At 44.4% G+C, this 18,537-nt stretch overlaps 1 protein-coding gene across 1 annotated transcript in view; it reads left to right on the forward strand.

The window, feature by feature from the left end:
* LOC308678679 (receptor-type tyrosine-protein phosphatase H-like) overlaps positions 1–18,537 on the forward strand; it is a gene marked incomplete at both ends in the record, with an annotated part of 67,863 nt that overhangs the window by 29,497 nt on the left and 19,829 nt on the right. Inside the window, 9 exons of the mRNA XM_081345909.1 lie at positions 2,072–2,122; positions 4,254–4,451; positions 5,377–5,400; positions 10,551–10,802; positions 12,991–13,260; positions 14,178–14,453; positions 16,998–17,147; positions 17,314–17,395; positions 17,799–17,846. Coding sequence (XP_081202035.1) covers positions 2,072–2,122; positions 4,254–4,451; positions 5,377–5,400; positions 10,551–10,802; positions 12,991–13,260; positions 14,178–14,453; positions 16,998–17,147; positions 17,314–17,395; positions 17,799–17,846 — 1,351 coding nt within the window. The remainder of the gene's footprint in view (positions 1–2,071; positions 2,123–4,253; positions 4,452–5,376; positions 5,401–10,550; positions 10,803–12,990; positions 13,261–14,177; positions 14,454–16,997; positions 17,148–17,313; positions 17,396–17,798; positions 17,847–18,537) is intronic.

The following is an 18,537-nucleotide window of genomic DNA, read 5'->3' on the forward strand; positions in this document are numbered from 1 at the left end:
AATGCTGCCTATCCCAAACCAGGAAGTTGAACATCAAAATGAAGAACTAGAACCAGACCACCCACCGCCCCTTCGCCGATCAACCAGGAATCGGAAACCACCCACCTATCTAAAAGACTATCAGTGGGCAGGTTCAAACATCCAAGAGGAAAGAAACGCACCAGGGGAGGGGTAAGGGGTGTATTGTATATGTAAACATTCTTTCAATGGAAGTGTATATATGTTAACAGTACAAATATTAAGGCATCGTCAAAGTAAAGCCGCTTGACAGGAATACACGCGGGAACTTTGACAGCTGTCAAAGTTCCCCGCACTACGCAGGCGCCTCCACTGACAGCTCGCGGCTGTCAAACTCCGGACCGTGAAGAAGCCTGAGCTGTCAAAGCGTCCACCGCACAGCGCAGGCGCAACCACTGACAGCTCGCGGCTGTCAAAACACCACACCACGCGGAAGCCGGAGCTGTCAGAAGAAGACGACGCTGATTGGTCCCCGTCTGACACGGCGCCAAAACAAACACTTCTGATTGGTCCTCGCGGCCAGCTGCCGGCTATAAAAGCCGAACAAGTTATTCAATGTTGTCTTGCTCTAAATAAACTTGTTGTTAACTAGCCTGTCGTCCCGAGCGGTCCTTCGGCTACTTCATTTAGGGCATTGGTAGGCAACCTTGGCTCTTTTATGACTCGTGGACTTCAACTCCCAGAATTCCTGAGCCAGCATGGCTCAGTATGGAAACCTCTCCATTTCTCCTCAGCATAGCTGGCTCAGGAAGTCTGGGAATTGAAGTCCACGAGTCATAAAAGAGCCAAGGTTGCCTACCTCTGGTTTAGGGAGTCTATTTTGAAGAGATTCTGGTTGAGGTTTAAAAAGCTCTGGGGACAACTACAATCCTAGTTTCTCTGCTTCACACTATACATGCACCCCCACACACGCACTACACAGATAGACCATTTTTCCAGGCCCTTTCAAAATATATCAGCCAGAGCCTGCGTGAAACCTTGCCACGTGTGCAAGGACTGTTGCAGGTAGAGGTGTGAGATAGGAGAAGTGTGAGCTGTTCTTTATTTTATTGGGGCTATAAATCACTCCAGTCGAGAATTACTCAGGCCAGCCTCCTTCTCCGGTCCCATTTGCCACCTCATAAAAGAGCTTGTCCATTATAGTTGTCACTTTAAAAAAAAGGGGGGAAAAAAGCTTCATTTGCTGCTTGCATGTTCGCCGATGTACTTTAACCCCGAATAAGGAAAGGAATGAGTTTAACAGGAAGAAGCAGAGAAGCCACTGCAGGCTGCTTTCTCTTCCCTGATATTCTGAATATCATCGTATTTAATTAATTAATTGGCCGCCCATCTTACCCCAGGGTAAATCTGAGCGGTTTACAATCCTAGAAAATAAATATACCTATACACTAAAGATACATAAATAAATTAATACAAGCAAAAGCTATGATCCAATTGCTGTACAGATGTGGCAGGAACATGGATAGACATGTCCAGACCGATCCCAAGGAAATATAGGTTTTCCAAATTAATACTTTCCTATTATCTGAAGCACTTAATCTTCCTCTTTTGCGTAGCGGTTATGATGTTGGCCTAGAAACCAGGAGACTGCGAGTTCTAGTTCCGTTTTAGGACTCAGACTGAAGTAATGCAGAGGTCACAGTAATAGATTAATAAAATCGTATCACTGAATAGTATCTAAAATTCAGTCAGGATGAAAAAAAAATTTTTTTTGAAAAACAAGAAGGATTGATGGAATAGACCTCCGAAGGCTTTGATCTGGAAGGGTATTAATGGTGAAATTTAACAAAACCCTGAAGATTAAGGGCAGCAGGTTAATGCATATTCCTTTATGTGAACAGAAAAGAGACATAGGTTGCCTCTTTCATCAAGGTTTTTGGTTCTTTTTAGTTTGATCCCACAAGTTGAATCAAAACCCTTTGTGTTGGTGTGAACTAAGAAGTTTTTGTTTAATCTTTTTGTTTGATGCACACTGCAAAGCTTCAAAGAGATTCCACATATAGGACTGTTTAACTATTTCGCTCTGTGGTTTTTTTCCCCCCTCCTCTCTCAGAAGGACAAAATGAAGAAATCCCAGCTCATCAGCAATCCCTGAAAAGTATTGGTAAGTAAACGAAGGCCCTTTAGAAGCTTAGGAATCTTCCCAAATAAAGGTTGAACAAGATGTGCAATTTGGCACAGGAGATGCGTTGTTAGCATTTATGGGGAAAATGTCAGAGATTGGACCTTTAGCAATGCTTCCACTTTCTATGCGGGAACGTTTGATCTTGTCCTACGTCAAGTTAGACCATGGATTTTTGTAACTCAGCACTGTCTACCAAAATGTAGTGCTCCCCAGATATTTAAATTCGCAGGTCCTGGGATCCATTTCTGTTACTTGCTGGAAAACATGGTATTTTGAAGGGGATCGGTTGGGGAAGGATCCTCTGCACTTGAGCTGCTCTTCAGGATTTACCGAACCCCTGGAGATGCCAGGAATTGAACCTTAGTCTTTCTACATGCAAAGTGTCAGCTTTGCCTCTGAAACACTGTTCCCTTGGCAGCTGTTGACCCACACATCCTGAAGCTGTTGTCTCTTCCACTAAGAAAAGTGACCTGCCACAATTTAAAAACCTAATTAGAAAGAATCCTTGGCTTCATTTGTTGAGAAAAGATTGTTGTTGTTGTTGTTAGTTGCGAAGTCGTGTCCGACCCATCGTGACCCCATGGACAATGTTCCTCCAGGCCTTCCTGTCCTCTGCCATCTTCTGGAGTCCATTTAGGCTCACGCCTACTGCTTCAGTGACTCCATCCAGCCACCTCATTCTCTGTCGTCCCCTTCTTCTCTTGCCCTCAACCTTTCCCAGCATTAGGCTCTTCTCCAGTGAGTCCTTCCTTCTCATTAGGTGGCCAAAGTATTTGAGTTTCAACTTCAGGATCTGGCCTTCTAAAGAGCAGTCGGGGTTGATCTCCTCTAGGACTGACCGGTTTGATCGCCTTGCAGTCCAAGGGACTCACAGGAGTCTTCTCCAGCACCATAGTTCAAAGGCTTCAATTCTTTGGCGCTCAGCCTTTCTTATGGTCCAACTTTCACTGCCATAAGAAAGCCATGAGAAAGTTATAGGTGGCACTTAGACCCTAAAAAATTAGCAAGTATGTATCCGAACTGCCAGCCCAAATGTTGGAGGTGTGGTTGTGAGGATGCAACATATTTTCATATATGGTGGACTTGTAAAAAGGTTAAAGCTTTTTGGATTAAAATTTGGTGGAATATGCAAAAGATATTTAAGAAAAGGATAAAGTTTTCCCCGCAATTGTTTTTATTGGGTATTATTACAGATACTACTGTAATAGACACTAAATTGATGTTGAATTTAATTACGGCGGCAAGACTTTTAGTTGCGCAATACTGGAAGAAGGAGGAATTGCCAACTATAGAAGAATGGACTTTGAAAGTTTCCAATTTGGCAGAAATGGCAAAGATTTCGGCATATTTGAAAGATCAATCACAACAGAGATATATTGTGGAATGGAGAAGATGGATTGAATATATTCAGAATAAATATGGGACTAAAAAGTTTCATTTAGCATTTGAATAAGTAGTTGATTTTTATGATGTATGATTAGTTATTTGTTACTTTATTAATATTATGACTATGGAGAGTTAAAGTCCAATAGAACTTAATATGTTATTTTTGTTATTAGCATATTTTAGTTTATGTTTGTATTATTATACCCTGTATTCAGCTCTGGGAAGTCGGGGAGGGGGGAGGGAAGGGGAGGGGAGGGTTGGGGAGAGGGGAGGGGGAGGAGGGAGGTTTTTTTGTATTTAAAAATGTATTGTAAAACTTTTAAATAAAAATAAAAAAAAGAAAGCCATGAGAAAGGACAGTTTTTAATCAAGTGTATTGCACTTATGCATAGCCAGAAGTGAGAAGTGCGCCAAAATCCCTAAGTTCAACTTTTCCCTCCCTTAACTGACTCCCATCACTCACACACACACACACACACACACACACACACACACACACACACACACAGAAACACACAATGACCAATCAGGTTCAAGCAAGATGTTTTCAGTACGGTCAGTTCAAGCATAGGTTGGTATGCAGCTGGATTGTTCGGTCTTGTCCTATATCACGTTAGACCAAAACATTGATTCCTGGGCTGTTATCATTGTGAACCAGAGAGCTAGTTTGGGCTCCTTCTTTTGTAACTAAGTAAGACTAACTCTTTCGTTTCTGCTCTTACAGATTGCTGCCAAGATCCTGGTCACCTTGAAGGCAAAATTGTGGTCCTCTACTGTCCTTTAATTCAGGGAGGATGGGAGATGAGAGAATGGGATGCAGATTGTCTCAATACTACAAATCCACCTTCAGGATGCCAAAGGGATGAGTTTGAGGCGAACGTTTGTGATGTCCTACCCAACTGCTCCATCTCCACCTGTGCAAGTAAGGCCAAAGGTTCACACAGTCCTATCTGGGTTCTCCACTGGAGAAAACCCGGATGCTACAAGTAGAGGACCATGTGCTGCATAAGCAATGGAGACCAACTTGGCTCCTGAAAATGTTCCTCTGTTTCCAAGATACAAGCAGCTGCAATACTATACGGCAGTGATGGTGAACTTTTTAGAGACCGAGTGCCCAAACTGCAACCCAAAACCCACTTATTTATCGCAAAGTACCAACACAGGAATTTAATCTGAATACTGAGGTTTTAGTTTAGAAAAAACAACTCATACATTAACATCTTTTGTCTTAAAAGAAAAACATAGTAACAAAGCTTTCAATGATGCAAACAACTTTTTACTGAAAGGTAAAAGTTTGCATTTGGCATGCTTTTGAACAATTAATGTGATTTTTGCTGTTGTATGTATGCTGATAATTTGTCTAACTTTGGCTTATACTTTGTAAGTTTGAGGGCAACACATGCAGCACTCAGGTCATCTGTTAGTCTGTTTCTGGTGTCAAATTTATATAATTCAAAGCTGAAAACAGCAGGCCCACTCCGGAGGCTTGTTTTGGCTACGAAGGGGCTTGAGAAATGGATTTTTCCTGCAAAAACTTAGCCGAAGAGCGAGGCGTGCATGCCCACAGAGAGGACTCCGAGTGTCCCCTCTGACACGTGTGCCATAGGTTTGCCACCACTGCTGTACGGGCTTCTGTGAACAAGCTTTGGACAGTTTGGCCTGGGAGTGGATAGAGGCAAAGGAGAGAGAAAAGCCCTCCCTTAAAAGTGTCCCCAAATCCCCAGGGTCAACATACGTGGCATTAGTAGTAAGTAACCAAAGATGAGTCTTGGGTCAGGGGTCAGCGTCACTAAAAACCTGGCTAAGCTTTTCTTCCTGGTCCTCTTGACACTCTTATTTTTTTCTAGCTGTCCCTGTTTGGTCCACTACAGGTAATCCTCGACTTAGGAGCACAACGGAGCCCAAAATTTAGATTGCCAAGTGAGACAATTGCTAAGTGAGTTTTTGTCCCATTTTACAATCTTTCTTTTCTACAGTTGTTAAGTGAATTGCTGCGGTTGTTCACTTAGTAACGGTGTGGTTAAACGAAGCCAGCTTCCCCGTTGATTTTGCTTCTCGGAAGGTCGCAAAAGGGGATCACGTGACCCCAAGACACTGCCACCATCATGAATATGAGCCAGTTTCCAAGCGTCTAAATTTTGGGCACGTGACCACGGGGATGCTGCAACAGTTGGAAATGTGAAAAACGAAGATAAGTCACTTTTTTCAGTGCCACTGTAATTTCAAATGGTCGCTAAATGCAATGTTGTAAGTTGAGGACTACCTGTACTGTACTGCCTCTGACTGACATGTACTGGTTCAAAGGGGACACTTTTTCATCCTTGAGAACTTATCATAGACACTCAAAGGTAACTGCTGCCCATGGGGAAAACTTGCTTGTGCCATGAATGGCTGCCATTAGGAACATCCCAGCAAAACAGAGGCCTGTCTCTTTTTGGGTTTGGGAAAGAGGACAGATTTCCGAGCAAAGCAGCTCCCCATCTTTTCCTGGACAGGGACAACCCTGATAAATTCATGGAAACAAAGGCAGTGTTGGAAGCTTATTATTGTGGTTGGTCGTGCAGTCAGCCAGATGTTTAGCCTAGATTTGGCATTTTTGTCCTTCTCTCGAGTCCTTCCTAAGGACCTGAGACAGGCAAATGTTGTGGTTTAATAATATCAAATGTATCATCACAAGGAAAGCTGCCTTTTGCAACTGACTGATGGTGATTTTGTCAATGCTGAGGATGTTCAAGTGATGCTCCAGATGTTTAGGATTGCTCTCAAGGTACTTTATTTCTGTGGGTTTTGTTGTGATTCAGGGTCAGCCTGTGGGTTCGGCAGTTGGGTCGGACGATTCAGAGGAGGAGGAGGGGGGTGTTGGAGAGCCTGCAGAGAACAGCCCTGAGGCTTCGCAGAGCCCTCAGCCAGGCCCCTCCCATCTGGTTACGACGCAGACCCAGCTGTGTGAGCCTGACAGCGTGGATGAAGATGACCCACAGCTGACCCTGTTCAAGGACGCCCGACGCAGGAGGCAGTCAATCAGGAGTAAACAGAGGAAGGCAATGGGGCACCTCGGAAGGAGGCAGAGAGAAGCCACGCCTTGAACTGTTTAAAAGGGGAATGCGTGGGAGGGCTGGTTTGCTGAAGGCAACCGTTTGAATAGCTCCTGTTTCATGGTTCGTGTTTTTGTTTTGCTCTGTTTGCTCTGTTTTGTGTCAATAAATTTGGCAGGCTTAGTTCCAGCCTCTTGCCTTTTTGTAAAGGAGTTGTCCCTACCTTTTCTGCAGGGCCGGTAGTAGGCTGGTACAGAACAGGTTTTATCTTTGTGTTCTTTTGCCTCAGTTGTTCCATTTGTAGACCCCTGATATTTGGTTATTTTCTCGAGTTCTTTCTCTTGTATTCTACTGTCTGCAGGTACTGCACTAGCCAGATTGTTTTGTCTTTCTTCTCAACAGTGGTTAAGTCTGGAGTGTTGTGTGGCAGATGGTTATCTGTTTGAATTCTAAAGTCCCAGTGCACTTTGGTTTCTTCATTTCTCTTTGTTTATTTTATGATCTCACCAGTTCTTGCTGGCAGGCAAATGGTATTTCTTGCAGATATTCCAATGCACCATTGTTGCTACTTTGCCAAATTGTTGTAATCAATCTGCATGATCATCTTGCATTATATTATTATTATTATTATTATTATTATTATTATTATTATTATTATTGTTGTTGTTGTTGTTGTTGTTGTTGTTGTTGTTGTTGTTGTTGTCAGGTAGAGCAGGAAGTGTTGTCAGATACACTGATTCCCTGGAACACCAGCTTGAAGAACCCAGAGCTGCAGCCTAGGGGGAAAGAGCTGGTGAATTTGAATATGTTTACCTGGGAAATGAGAACGACGTCCTCTCTTTATTTCTGATTCATTTGTTTCATTTTGTGCACAGAGCTGAATCCCACGGAGGGTCTGGTTTCACTGGAGGAACTCAACTGTTCTTTAACTCTTAACTGGCAAGACGTAATCAACTGCTGTCATGAAGCCTCCAGAGACTCCTCTGTAATGACCTCTAAAAGCAGCTGGACAAATGCATGCCCAGTCGTGGCAAAGTTGTCTCCCGGGCAGGAATATAATGTGATGGTGTATAGAATCCTGAATGGAAGTTGTAGTCAAGAAGCATCCATCAACGTGACTACTAGTGAGTCTCACAATTGCTACTTGCTTGCAGCAGCAGAAACGTCAACATAGCAATAGCAATAGCACTTAGACCACTTGGCTCTTTTATGACTGGTGGACTTCAACTCCCAGAATTCCTGAGCCAGCATGGCTCAGCTTGGAAACCTCTGTCTTTCCCCTCAGCATAGCTGGCTCAGGAATTGAGTTGAAGTCCACCAGTCATAAAAGAGCCAAGGTTGCCTACCCCTGACTTAAACTAAGGTAGTATACCTCTCCATAGTGCTTTACAACACTCTCTGGGTGGTTTACAGAATCAGCATACAGCCCCAACAAACTGTGTGCTGGGTTTACCAACCTCAGAAGGATGGAAGGCTGAGTCAACCTTGAGCTCCATCGGGATCGAACTCCAGCTGTGGGCAGAGTCTCCCTGCAGAACTGCATTCTAACCACTGCACCACTAGGGCTTCTGGTGTTGTCTCAGTTCTGATGCAGCAGAACTGAGGTTCTTTCTATTCTCAAGGGCTGGATCAGTCTGAGATCTCGGCTGAGCCATAATGCTGTGGAACTTGCATGAATCTTGGGAGCCTGAAACTCAGCTCCTCCTCTGTCAGGTCTACATGTGAAGGTCCAATTAAACTGATTTATTGCTACTTATGTCTACTGCACAGGAATATTCTCAACTAACAGTACCTACCTGAACGGAATTCAAGGCCGATTGGATTTAGTTCACTTGTGGCTACGTAGGGATTCTAAGTTGATCCTTCTTTTAACTCCACCCTCAGGTTCTGCCAGTCTTTCTCCTACATGCTTTAGAGCAGCGGTCCCCAACCTTCATGATTTGACAGCCTGTCTGAGGGGCAAAGAGGGGAACCGGGTCATGTGAGCAGTGGGCTGGCACATGTGCGCATACATGTACAGCCTCACTCACACGCGAGAGAAGAGAAGCCTTTGGGGCACAGTTGTGCATTCCTTCAGGCTTCTCTGCGCCAAAATCTTTTGCAAAGGAACAGAAGGCCTGAAGCAGCACGAGATTGTTCCCCCAAAGCCTTTCGTCCTTTTGCAAAAGCTTTTGGCATGGAGAAGAGAAGCCTTTGGGGGCATGGTCTCGTGCTCCTTCAGACTCACCGAGGCTGCCTGACACTCCAAAAGCAGATCCAGGGTCCTGCACAGTCAGCCTTGGTGAGTCAGCAAAACTGAGCATGGCACTCGTATTCCACTCAGCCCTCTGTTCTCACCGCTTTTGGAGCATTGGGAGCAGGCAGCTTGGCAGCCCGGCTGCAGTGAGTGAGAGGTGAACCGGGCCATGAGACTGGTAGGCCAGTGCGCATGGGTGGCCAGCTCCACTTATGCAAGAGAGAAGAGAAGCCTCGGGTGCCGCTTGCACAAGTGGAACCTCATGCACACATTGGCCCACCTCTTGTGCGGCCCAGTTTCAAATGGGACACGGTCTGTAGTGGGCCACAGCCTGGGTGTTGGGGACCCCTGCTCCAGAGGAAACATCTGGAGTTGTGCAGTGGACAGTTTGTCAATATCAGGAATTCCCTGCTCGTCTCACCTCAGCTTTAGGGATTTCTTTTCCTCCTTCTATGACATCTTAGCGAAGTCCATTTATCAGTTTTGCTACTCTTCCCTTGCAATGGCCACCGTTATGCTTTGTTTTAAAAGCCACAGGCAAAGAGGTGAGAATGAAGACAGGGAAAGAGGGATTGGTTGGTTGCCATTTTGGACATCTCCCCATTGGCCAATAGGAAGACAAAAGGCATCAGTGAAGATGCTGGCACAGGAGTACAAACATGCTGAAAGGATAAAGACAGTGATATACAAAGTTGTGTGCAAGTATTTACACACTGATGAATCAATAATTTGCATAATGAACCCTATTAAATTTCTGAGCAAAGTTCCAAACTGAGAACCAATACTGTTTTCTAATACAGGGCCCAGCTTTGTTTTCTGAATATTCATCTTTAACTTGGCAAAATGGCGCCGTCATGCTCAAGAGCAATGAACGAGGAGACTTAAGGGTAGTCCAAAGTTTGCAAAAAGAAACCCAATTCCAACAATTTGAAATATATAGTTTTAAACAATAAATCTAATTAGGGGTAGTTAAATAGCCTACTAAACCTTTAGCTGTGTGCCAAGGAATGCTTAGCTGATTATTCTGGGAAAAGATTAAAGTGGAACAAATGAGAGGGAAGGGAAGCAGAACAGCTGGCTTGGTTCTTTATTTATTATTTCAATTTCTACATCCTGGACATCAGGACATCCATGTTGTACCATTTGGTTGCAGTGCTTAGCGGTGATGCCAAATCAACAAGGATTGGTTAGGGTCTATGACAATTTGCCACAGCCAACTCACCACAGCCCACTCGCTGTGGGACAACTCACCACGGCTAATTCATTGCAGGACAAGAGTTACACTAATATCAAAGAAATGGTGGAATAGAATCATTAAGAAAGGTTGAAAAAGGAGGGACAGAAATAATAGGGTTTCCTGCCTGAGCAGGGGGTTGGACTAGATGACCTCCAAGGTCCCTTCCAACTTATTATTATTATTATTATTAGAATGAAATGTGAATGACAAAAATTTTTAAATATTTTTAAATTTATTTTAAATAATTGAATTGTTAAATCAGGGGTCTTCAAACTTGGCCCTTTTATGACTTGTGGACTTAATTCCTCAGCCAGGCATGCTGGCTAAGGAATTCTGGGAGTTGAAGTCCACAAGTCATAAAAGAGCCAAGTCTGAAGACCCCTGTGTTAAATTGTCCCACAGAGAGTGGTCTCACGGTGTATTGGCCGTGGCGAGTTGATTGTGATGAGTTGTCCCATTAAGCTGAGCTACTCAGTATAGAAAGCTGTGAAAAATGTCTTCTGTTTGTTTCAGGGCCTTCGTCAGTCCAGAACCTTACAATAGAAAATCGTACAGTAGATTCCCTTCAGATTGGATGGAAGCCACCCAGAGACCCTCAAAACTACACCTACACCTATTGTGTCTGCTTGATTGACTGCGCCACTGCCAATGAAAGCCCATTTCTTGCAAAAGGATTGAAAGGAGGAACAATGTACACAATTGAAGTCAGGGCCGTCACGAAGAGCAACATTTATGGTGACACAATGACCATAAATGTCATCACAGGTACCATGGATTTAGTGACTGGGGAGTGGGGGGGAAAGGTAATTAAAATGATGGCTAAGGATCCATAAAATAAGTCAATGTGTCTTGTGGGCCATCAGAGGCAGTCCTTGCTTAATGACTGCTCTGTTTAATGACCATTTGAAGTTATGACAGCACTGGGAAAGTAACTTTATGACCAGTTCTTTTTTTAAAGAAAATGTTTTATTAATTTTTAAGAATTACAATATTTAGTGCTTAGTAAGCAACATGTTGTCTGAGTTCACATATTTAACATTAACTTCTTCAATATAAATCTGTTCAATACTGCACAATCCAGTATTTTTTCCCTAATCCTGCTTTCTTCCCCATATTTTTTCCATTTCCCCATCATTACACAATTACAATTCTTGGTACTGTTGATGTATACAAAGTTGGATATAAACAGCTTCATCATATTTTACTATTATACAAATAACAATAGTATCAATTCCTAAATCAATCTCCTGTTTTTCGTGCTCTTGTTAAAGTTTGACTTCCCATCAATATTTGAAGTATCTTTGTCAGTTATGACTTTCTCAGTATTAATTACATTTATATTGCTAAAAATTTTATTCCTATCCATCCTCCTCTTATTTTCATATTTCCTATATCAAAAAAAGAAAAAAAAACCTGCTATCTTAATTCTAAATCATATATTTCATTATAAAAGTCTAATTTTATTTAAGGGTCATCCATTCTTTTAATCATATTCAAACAAGTATTTAAACATATAAGGCCCCCTCTAATAGGTCAAATCTTCTATTTTTTTAAAAATCTAACTCTCATTTTCTTTCTTTGCCAAGTAGCTTTCCAAGCCAAGGCAATTGAATCGCCCAGGAATTTTCTTTCTACTTTTGTGAAAGTTGCTTGGCATGAGGAAGACAATTTAGGTAGACAAAGGTAGACAAAGGATTGATTTCTTATATTTCACCTCAATGTTTTTTCCCCCAAAGAGAAAATCTTAACAATTATCTCAGTTCTCAAATTTATCAAAACTGTAGCTTTATGTTACTTCCACTTCAATACTGTGTATTTCTGTCCCCCATAGAAATTAAAATGCCGCTTCTGTTCACATTCGGAAGTTTTTAGCTTCTTGGGAGCCTTTCCCGGGAAATTCAATTGTAAAATAGTAAAGAAAGGTTCAATGTTCTCACCCAGTTCCAAACATGCTGTTTACAATGTGTTAATTGGTGCTTTTCTTCTTCTGTTGTCAGAGATAATGGCTGACCACAGGAATGTAGCCAGTTTTTTCCCTGCTGGTTTGGAGGGCTTTTCTCAGATCGAAAGGAAAGACCGCCTTTCTCTGTGATTGACGAGGCACCCCTCCTTGTTCATCACCTCTTTGTGGCGACTTTAGGCCCTTTTTAGGACCACCAGCAGGGTGAAATCGGGTGTGGAAGGCAGAGCCCTGCCTTTTTACATCCGTTTCGCTGTGACGCAAAACCAAAAGCTATGACCACAGCATCCCGTGTTCGTGTGGTTGCCATTTGCACACTTCCAACAAGCAGAGTCAGGGAGAAGCAGATAGTAAACTTGCAAGTCGTGGTCACATGACAGCAGAAGTGAAATCATAAGTCCATTACAGTCATTCGATATCTCACTTAATGACCGCAAGTGATTTGCTTAGCAGCCATGTACAAAGTGAGGCTGCAAGCCCTTTGCGATCATATGATTTCCCTCTTAGTGACTGATTTGCTTAAAGATGGAGTTGCCAGTCCCATTTGCGTTTGTTAAGTGAGGACTACCAGCAATGGATTTTAGCTACCAATTTGATTTGTCACTGGGGTTTATGTAACAACACAGGATAAATTCAAAATGGCTGCTGGTTGACGCTCAAAGCTCTAGGCCAGAAACAAAATATCAGAGGAGGGCTTTGATGGGTCCTTCCCAGATACTGGGGCCCTGGTGGTTGCCATAGCATGAGAAATATTGGTGGCAACCCTGCTCATTGCAGAGAAAAATGTTCCAATTTCCCCCTATATTTACAGAACAGGCCAGAGCAGAGTTTCTCAACCTTGGCAACTTGTAAGATGTGTGGACTTCAACTCCCAGAATTCTTTTGACCAACTCGAACAGAGACTTGAATGAGCCCAAATCTTTTCTGAGTTGTAAGGATATTTGACCACCTGGTATTGGGACACCAGGCTAACGAAATCTGCTCTTCCCTCAGCTCCCAACAGTCCTGAGAATATCACTGTGGAAAGTTACAGTCCTTATTACCTTTCCATTGCCTGGAACCCTCCCAAAGACCCGAATGCAACGGATTATTTATACAGAATCAGTTGGTGGCGAGAAGACGGGACACAAGTGGGCAGCTCCTCCATTCTGGGTTTCAATTACACCATTTCCAGTTTGAAGCCAGGACTTGTGTACCTGGTGAAGGTGATCTCAGATTTTAATGAGATTTTGAGTGAAGCCACAAAGCTGTGGACTCTAACATGTGAGTGCAACTCTGAAAAGGGTTCAAGAACCTTGTTTGATTGTTATCCTAGCACTGAAGAGAGCTAGATTTCCAATCCTTGCTTAGCTGTGAATCTTTCTGAGAAACCTTGCTCTATCTGGCTTTTCTCACAGGGTTGTTGTGGATGCTCAAGCACTACACAAAATGTGATTTTGTATATAAATGAAGGAATCCTAGAGGCTTCCCAGCCTTCAGTTCAGATCTGCTTCTCATTTCCAAGTCCTTCATATCAACAGGCCTTTTCTAGCTGGCTGCAAGTTATGTCAGATGCAACTGCCATCATCCCCAGCATGTGGAACCAGTGGTTGGGAGTGATGGGAGCTGTCTCCTCATGCATAAAGAAATCAGGAAGCCAAAAATGCCTTTAAAAGAGAGCTCTCCCTTTTATATTTTATTTTGTTCCTTTTTAATCCTGCCTTTATTATTTTTTTCTATATATAATTCAAGATAGCAAACTTAACTTATACCCTTTCCTCCTCCTTTTCCCCCACATCAACCTGTCATGTGCAATGTGCTGAGAGAAAGTGATTGGCCCAAAGTCACCCTGTCAGCTCTCATGCCTAAGGCGGGACTAGAACTCACAGTCTCCTGGTGATAGGCCCAAAGTTACCCAGGCAGCCTTCATGCCTAAAGCGGGACTAGAACTCACAGTTTCCTGGTGATAGGCCCAGTTACCCAGGCAGCCTTCATGCCTAAGGCGGGACTAGAACTCACAGTCTCCTGGTGATTGGCCCAAAATCATCCAGCTGGCTTTGATGCCTAAAGAGGGATTGGAACTCCCAGTCTCCTGGTTTTTAGCCTGGTGCTTTAACCACTAGACCAAACTGCCTCTCAAACACAACCAGGGTTGTTGCTTTCTGGGGTTGCTGTTCTATCACTCTACCTCTCTCTTTCAGCCCCACTGTCCCCGACCCATTTCCACATCCGGATGATCAATCAAACCACGGCTCATTTTGCCTGGGTGAACCCGAACTCGCCATTCAGTGCCATCCGACTCCAGTGGAGCCCTTCAGGTGGATCCAGAGGAAACGAAACATACCCCAAGCCTTTGAACCAAGCTGTTCTGCATGGTCTCACTCCCAGCACCAATTATACCTTCACTCTCTTCAGCACAGCTGGAAATGGTTCCCTGTCCAGAGACAGCATTGGCCTACAGCAGCACGAGGCCACAGGTACTTAATCCTCATTTTACAGAGAAAACAAGAGCTAGAGAAGTGGGGGCGGGGGAGAAACCAACCTTTATAAAGAATAATAGATTTATGGAAAGAATTAGGCTATGAATGATCAGTTGACTATGTGCCATCAAGTTATTTTTTTTACTCCTACTACAGATAGCCCTCAACTTACAACAATGACCGTTCGAAGTTACGTCCCTGGAAAAAAGTGACTTATGACCATTTTTCACACTTAAACGACTGTTGCAGCGTCCCCACAGTCATGTGATCAAAATTCAGATGCTTGGCAACTGGTTCATATTTATGATGGTTGCAGCGTCCTGGGGCCACGTGATCTCCTTTTGTGACTTTCTGACAGGCAAAGTCAATGGGGAAGCCAGATTCACTTACCCTGTTAGTAACTTAACAACTGCAGTGATTCAGTTGTAAAATGGGGCAAAATTCACTTTAACAGCCGTCTCAGCTAGCAACAAAATTTTGGGACTCAGCTGTGCTCATAAGTCAAAGAGTACCTGTACATAGATAGATTTTGCCTATGACAATCTGACTTCAGAGCTGGCCCACAATGTCTTGCCTCAAACCCTGAGCTAGAATGATAAGACCAGTTCCTGAGCATAAGCAAACTACTGTAGGCTGGTGATTGAATTTTAATTTAGCACAGTCGGCGGACATGTCCGGCGAGCTCTGTTAGTAAAATTGTGGTCCTCGGGTCAGATCAAGCCTGGAAAAATGAGCCGAATGGCAGCGAATCAGTGGTGATTCAAGAACATCAGCCTACCAAAGTAGCAAATTAAAACAAAAACTTTTGGGTGCACCCAATATGAAGTCTCAGACATCAGTGGGTGGGCAAGACCTGTGATATAATTCTCTCCTCTGTCACTGGAGTTTCTCTGCACCTGCCTCCTCAGATCCTCCTCCATTTTGCCTGATACTAAAGCCAGCCTTGAACTGTCCACCTCCCATTTCTCTCCCCCCCCATCCCCACCCCCACTGGTGAAGTGCAGAAAAGAGCAAAATTTGAGAGAGAACTAGATGCTTGGGAATTTGAAGCAGGAATGTTCGACATGCAAGAAAAGCTTGACCGCTAAGCAATGGTAACCCCTGCCTGAATGGGGGAAGCTCACCGTTATGGCTGGGCATATCCTGCCATTCTGCATCGGTGTAGAAGACTTTTTCTGGTTGTTCTCAGATTATAACTGGAAGAGGACAATTGTTCCACCCTTTATCTGAACTGTCCATTAAGCTTAAAGTACACTTGAGAGCTACCAACCTACAGAAGGCTGCATGTAGAATAGGAAGCAACATTAGGTAGAAAGGAAACAAATGGGAGGGCTAGCTAGCTAGCCCAACAAAGGATTGATTGATTTTGTACCATCAAGTTTTTGACTCCTAGTGATCACCTAGATCAGAGGTAGGCAACCTTGGCTCTTTTATGACTCGTGGACTTCAACTCCCAGAATTCCTGAGCCAGCATGGCTCAGCTTGGAAACCTCTCCCTTTCCCCTCAGCATGGCTAGCTCAGGAATTCTGGGAGTTGAAGTCCATGAGTCATAAAAGAGCCAAGGTTGCCTATCCCTGACCTAGACAGATTTTGTCCGTGATGTCTATCCCTCACCTAGTCTTTCAGGTCTTCCAACAGTGCACCCCTCACCACTACAACAGAGTCCATCCACCTTGTTGTTCATCATCCTGGCCTCTTTCCTTCCACCTTTCCCAACATTGGAGCCTTCCCCGGAAAGCTAGGTGCTTGCATAGAGGAGAAGGGGCAGAGATGTTTAAGGAAAGCGGGCACCCAGGAGCAGCCCAAGGGGACATGGTTGATATGATATGATAGCTTGCTTGGAAACTCCTGATGTCCACCAGTTGGCAGCAGAGACATATTAGCTGCCATGTGTCTCAGTGGGTTAGGACGCTGAGCTTGTCAATCAGAAGGTCGGCAGTTTGGCGGGTCGAATCCTGAGTGCAGCATAGCAGAGTGAGCGTCTGTTACTCGTCCCAGCTTCTGCCAACCTAGCAGTTCGAAAGCACGTAAAAATGCAAATAGAAAAATAGGGACCACTACGGTGAGAAGGTAACAGCGTTCCGTGCGCCTTTGGCGTCTAGTCATGCCGGCCACGTGACCACGGAGACGTCCTCGGACAAGCGCTGGCTCTTCGGCTTTGAAACGGAGATGACCACCAGCCCCTAGAGTTGGAAACGACTAGCATAATAGTCAAATAGAGTTTCACAACCCAAATGTAGCTCTAATCAAAAGGGGACCTGGTGGGAGCTTGGTTCCTTTTTTTGCCATTTTCTCAAGGTGACTGCTTCATTTTCTCTGATGTGAGCAGCCCTCTAGACACACTGGGGTGGGTAAGGTTGGTAGAATGAGCTGGCGAGATTGTGAGAAGGCGCCTGCCTAATCCTCTTTCCTTCTTGCTTGTACAGAGCCGGAACAAGTAAGTGATTTGATATGCCTCCCTTTGCAAGATAGCTGGAGTCTGAAATTATCCTGGACATGTCCAGCGAGCGCTGTTAGTAAAATTGTGGTCCTCGTGTCAGATCAAGCCTGGAAAAATGAGCCGAACTGCAGCGAATCAGTGGTGATTCAAGAACTTCAGCCTGCCAAAGTCTACCAAATTAAAATAAAAACTTTTTGGTACAACCAATACGCAGTCTCAGACACTGTGGAGTGCTCCATCAGTACTACAGGTGAGATCTAAGACCATCTCGGTGTAAATTAGGTGTTAATTGGGCCATAGCAAATGAAGTCATGGTTTCTGAAAAAGCCCATTCCATTGGGACGGTACCAATTGTTTCACACATTTTTGGCCCCGACTGTTTGTCCAAAGATCTTATGTTTTCTTTCTGTGTTCAGTGGCTCTGCTTGGATCCCTTTTTGCGGCGCTGCTTCTATTGGTCATCCTTGGCTTCCTGTTCTTTTACTTCAGGAGACCAAGGTAAGCATGTTTGAGATTGTGAGCACCAATAGAAGAGAAGATTGGTAGCTCAGGATTGAACCTTGGGATTGTTCTCTGAGGGGTCTTTGGTGCTCTGCAGGCATTCCAATATCCAACTAGGTAACATCCTGAGCTAGCTAGCACCACTAGTACAGATGACGTTACCTAGTTGAGTAATGAAATGTCTGTAAGAAAACAACCAGGCACGGAGAGCATCTTGGAATCTGAGTAATGCACAGGTCATGCTGAAGGACCACTGAGTTCCAGAGTTCCTGGAAATGGGTCTTGCGTTGTTGACTTTGGTTCAGCAGGGTCCTGTTTGGCATTCTCTGTACCGAGGAGGATGGGAGCACTAACAAATGCTGCCCAAGTGTCACTTCCAATTTTCCTCCTTTGCTTTCAGAAGGACAGATGCCTCGGAGGAGCAGAATCCAGACGTGGGATTGTCTGGGTGAGAATAAATTTTGAGATTTTTAGAAGAGAAGCACCATATTATCTTGTTTGAGGCCGAGCAGTGGTGAAGGCAAGCGCTCCCTAGGATTAGAAGTAGAAGGGAGGGAGGGAGATAAGAGGGGGGAGAGAAGGAGGGAAGGAGAGAGGGAGGGAGACAGGGAGAGAGAAGGGGAGAGAGGGAGGGAAGGACAGAGAGAGAGAAAAGGGAGAAAGGGAGAGGGAGGGAGGGAAGGAGAGGGAGAGAGAGACAGAGAGAGGGAAGGAAGGGGAAGGAGGGAGGGAGAGGGTGAGGGAGAGAGGGAAGAGAGAGAGACAGAGAGGGAGGGAAGTGGAGAAGGAGAAAGAGAATGGGAGGGAGAGGGAGAGAAGGAGGGAAGGAGAGAAGGAGAGAGAGGGAGAGAGAGGGGGAGAGAGGGAGGGAAGGACAGAGAGAGGGAGGGAGGGAGAAAGGGAGAGGGAGACGGAGAGAGGGGGAGAGAGGGAGGGAAGGACAGAGAGAGGAGGGAGAAAGGGAGAGGGAGGGAGGGAAGGAGAGAGGGAGAGTGAGAGAGAGAGAGGGAAGGAAGGGGAAGGAGGGAGGGAGAGGGTGAGGGAGAGAGGGAAGAGAGAGAGAGAGAGGGAGGGAAGTGGAGAAGGAGAAAGAGAATGGGAGAGGGAGAGAAGGAGGGAAGGAGAGAGGGAGAGAGAGG

This window comes from Vipera berus (assembly GCF_964194415.1).
Source record: "Vipera berus genome assembly, chromosome: Z".
Classification (NCBI taxonomy): Eukaryota; Metazoa; Chordata; class Lepidosauria; order Squamata; family Viperidae; genus Vipera; species Vipera berus.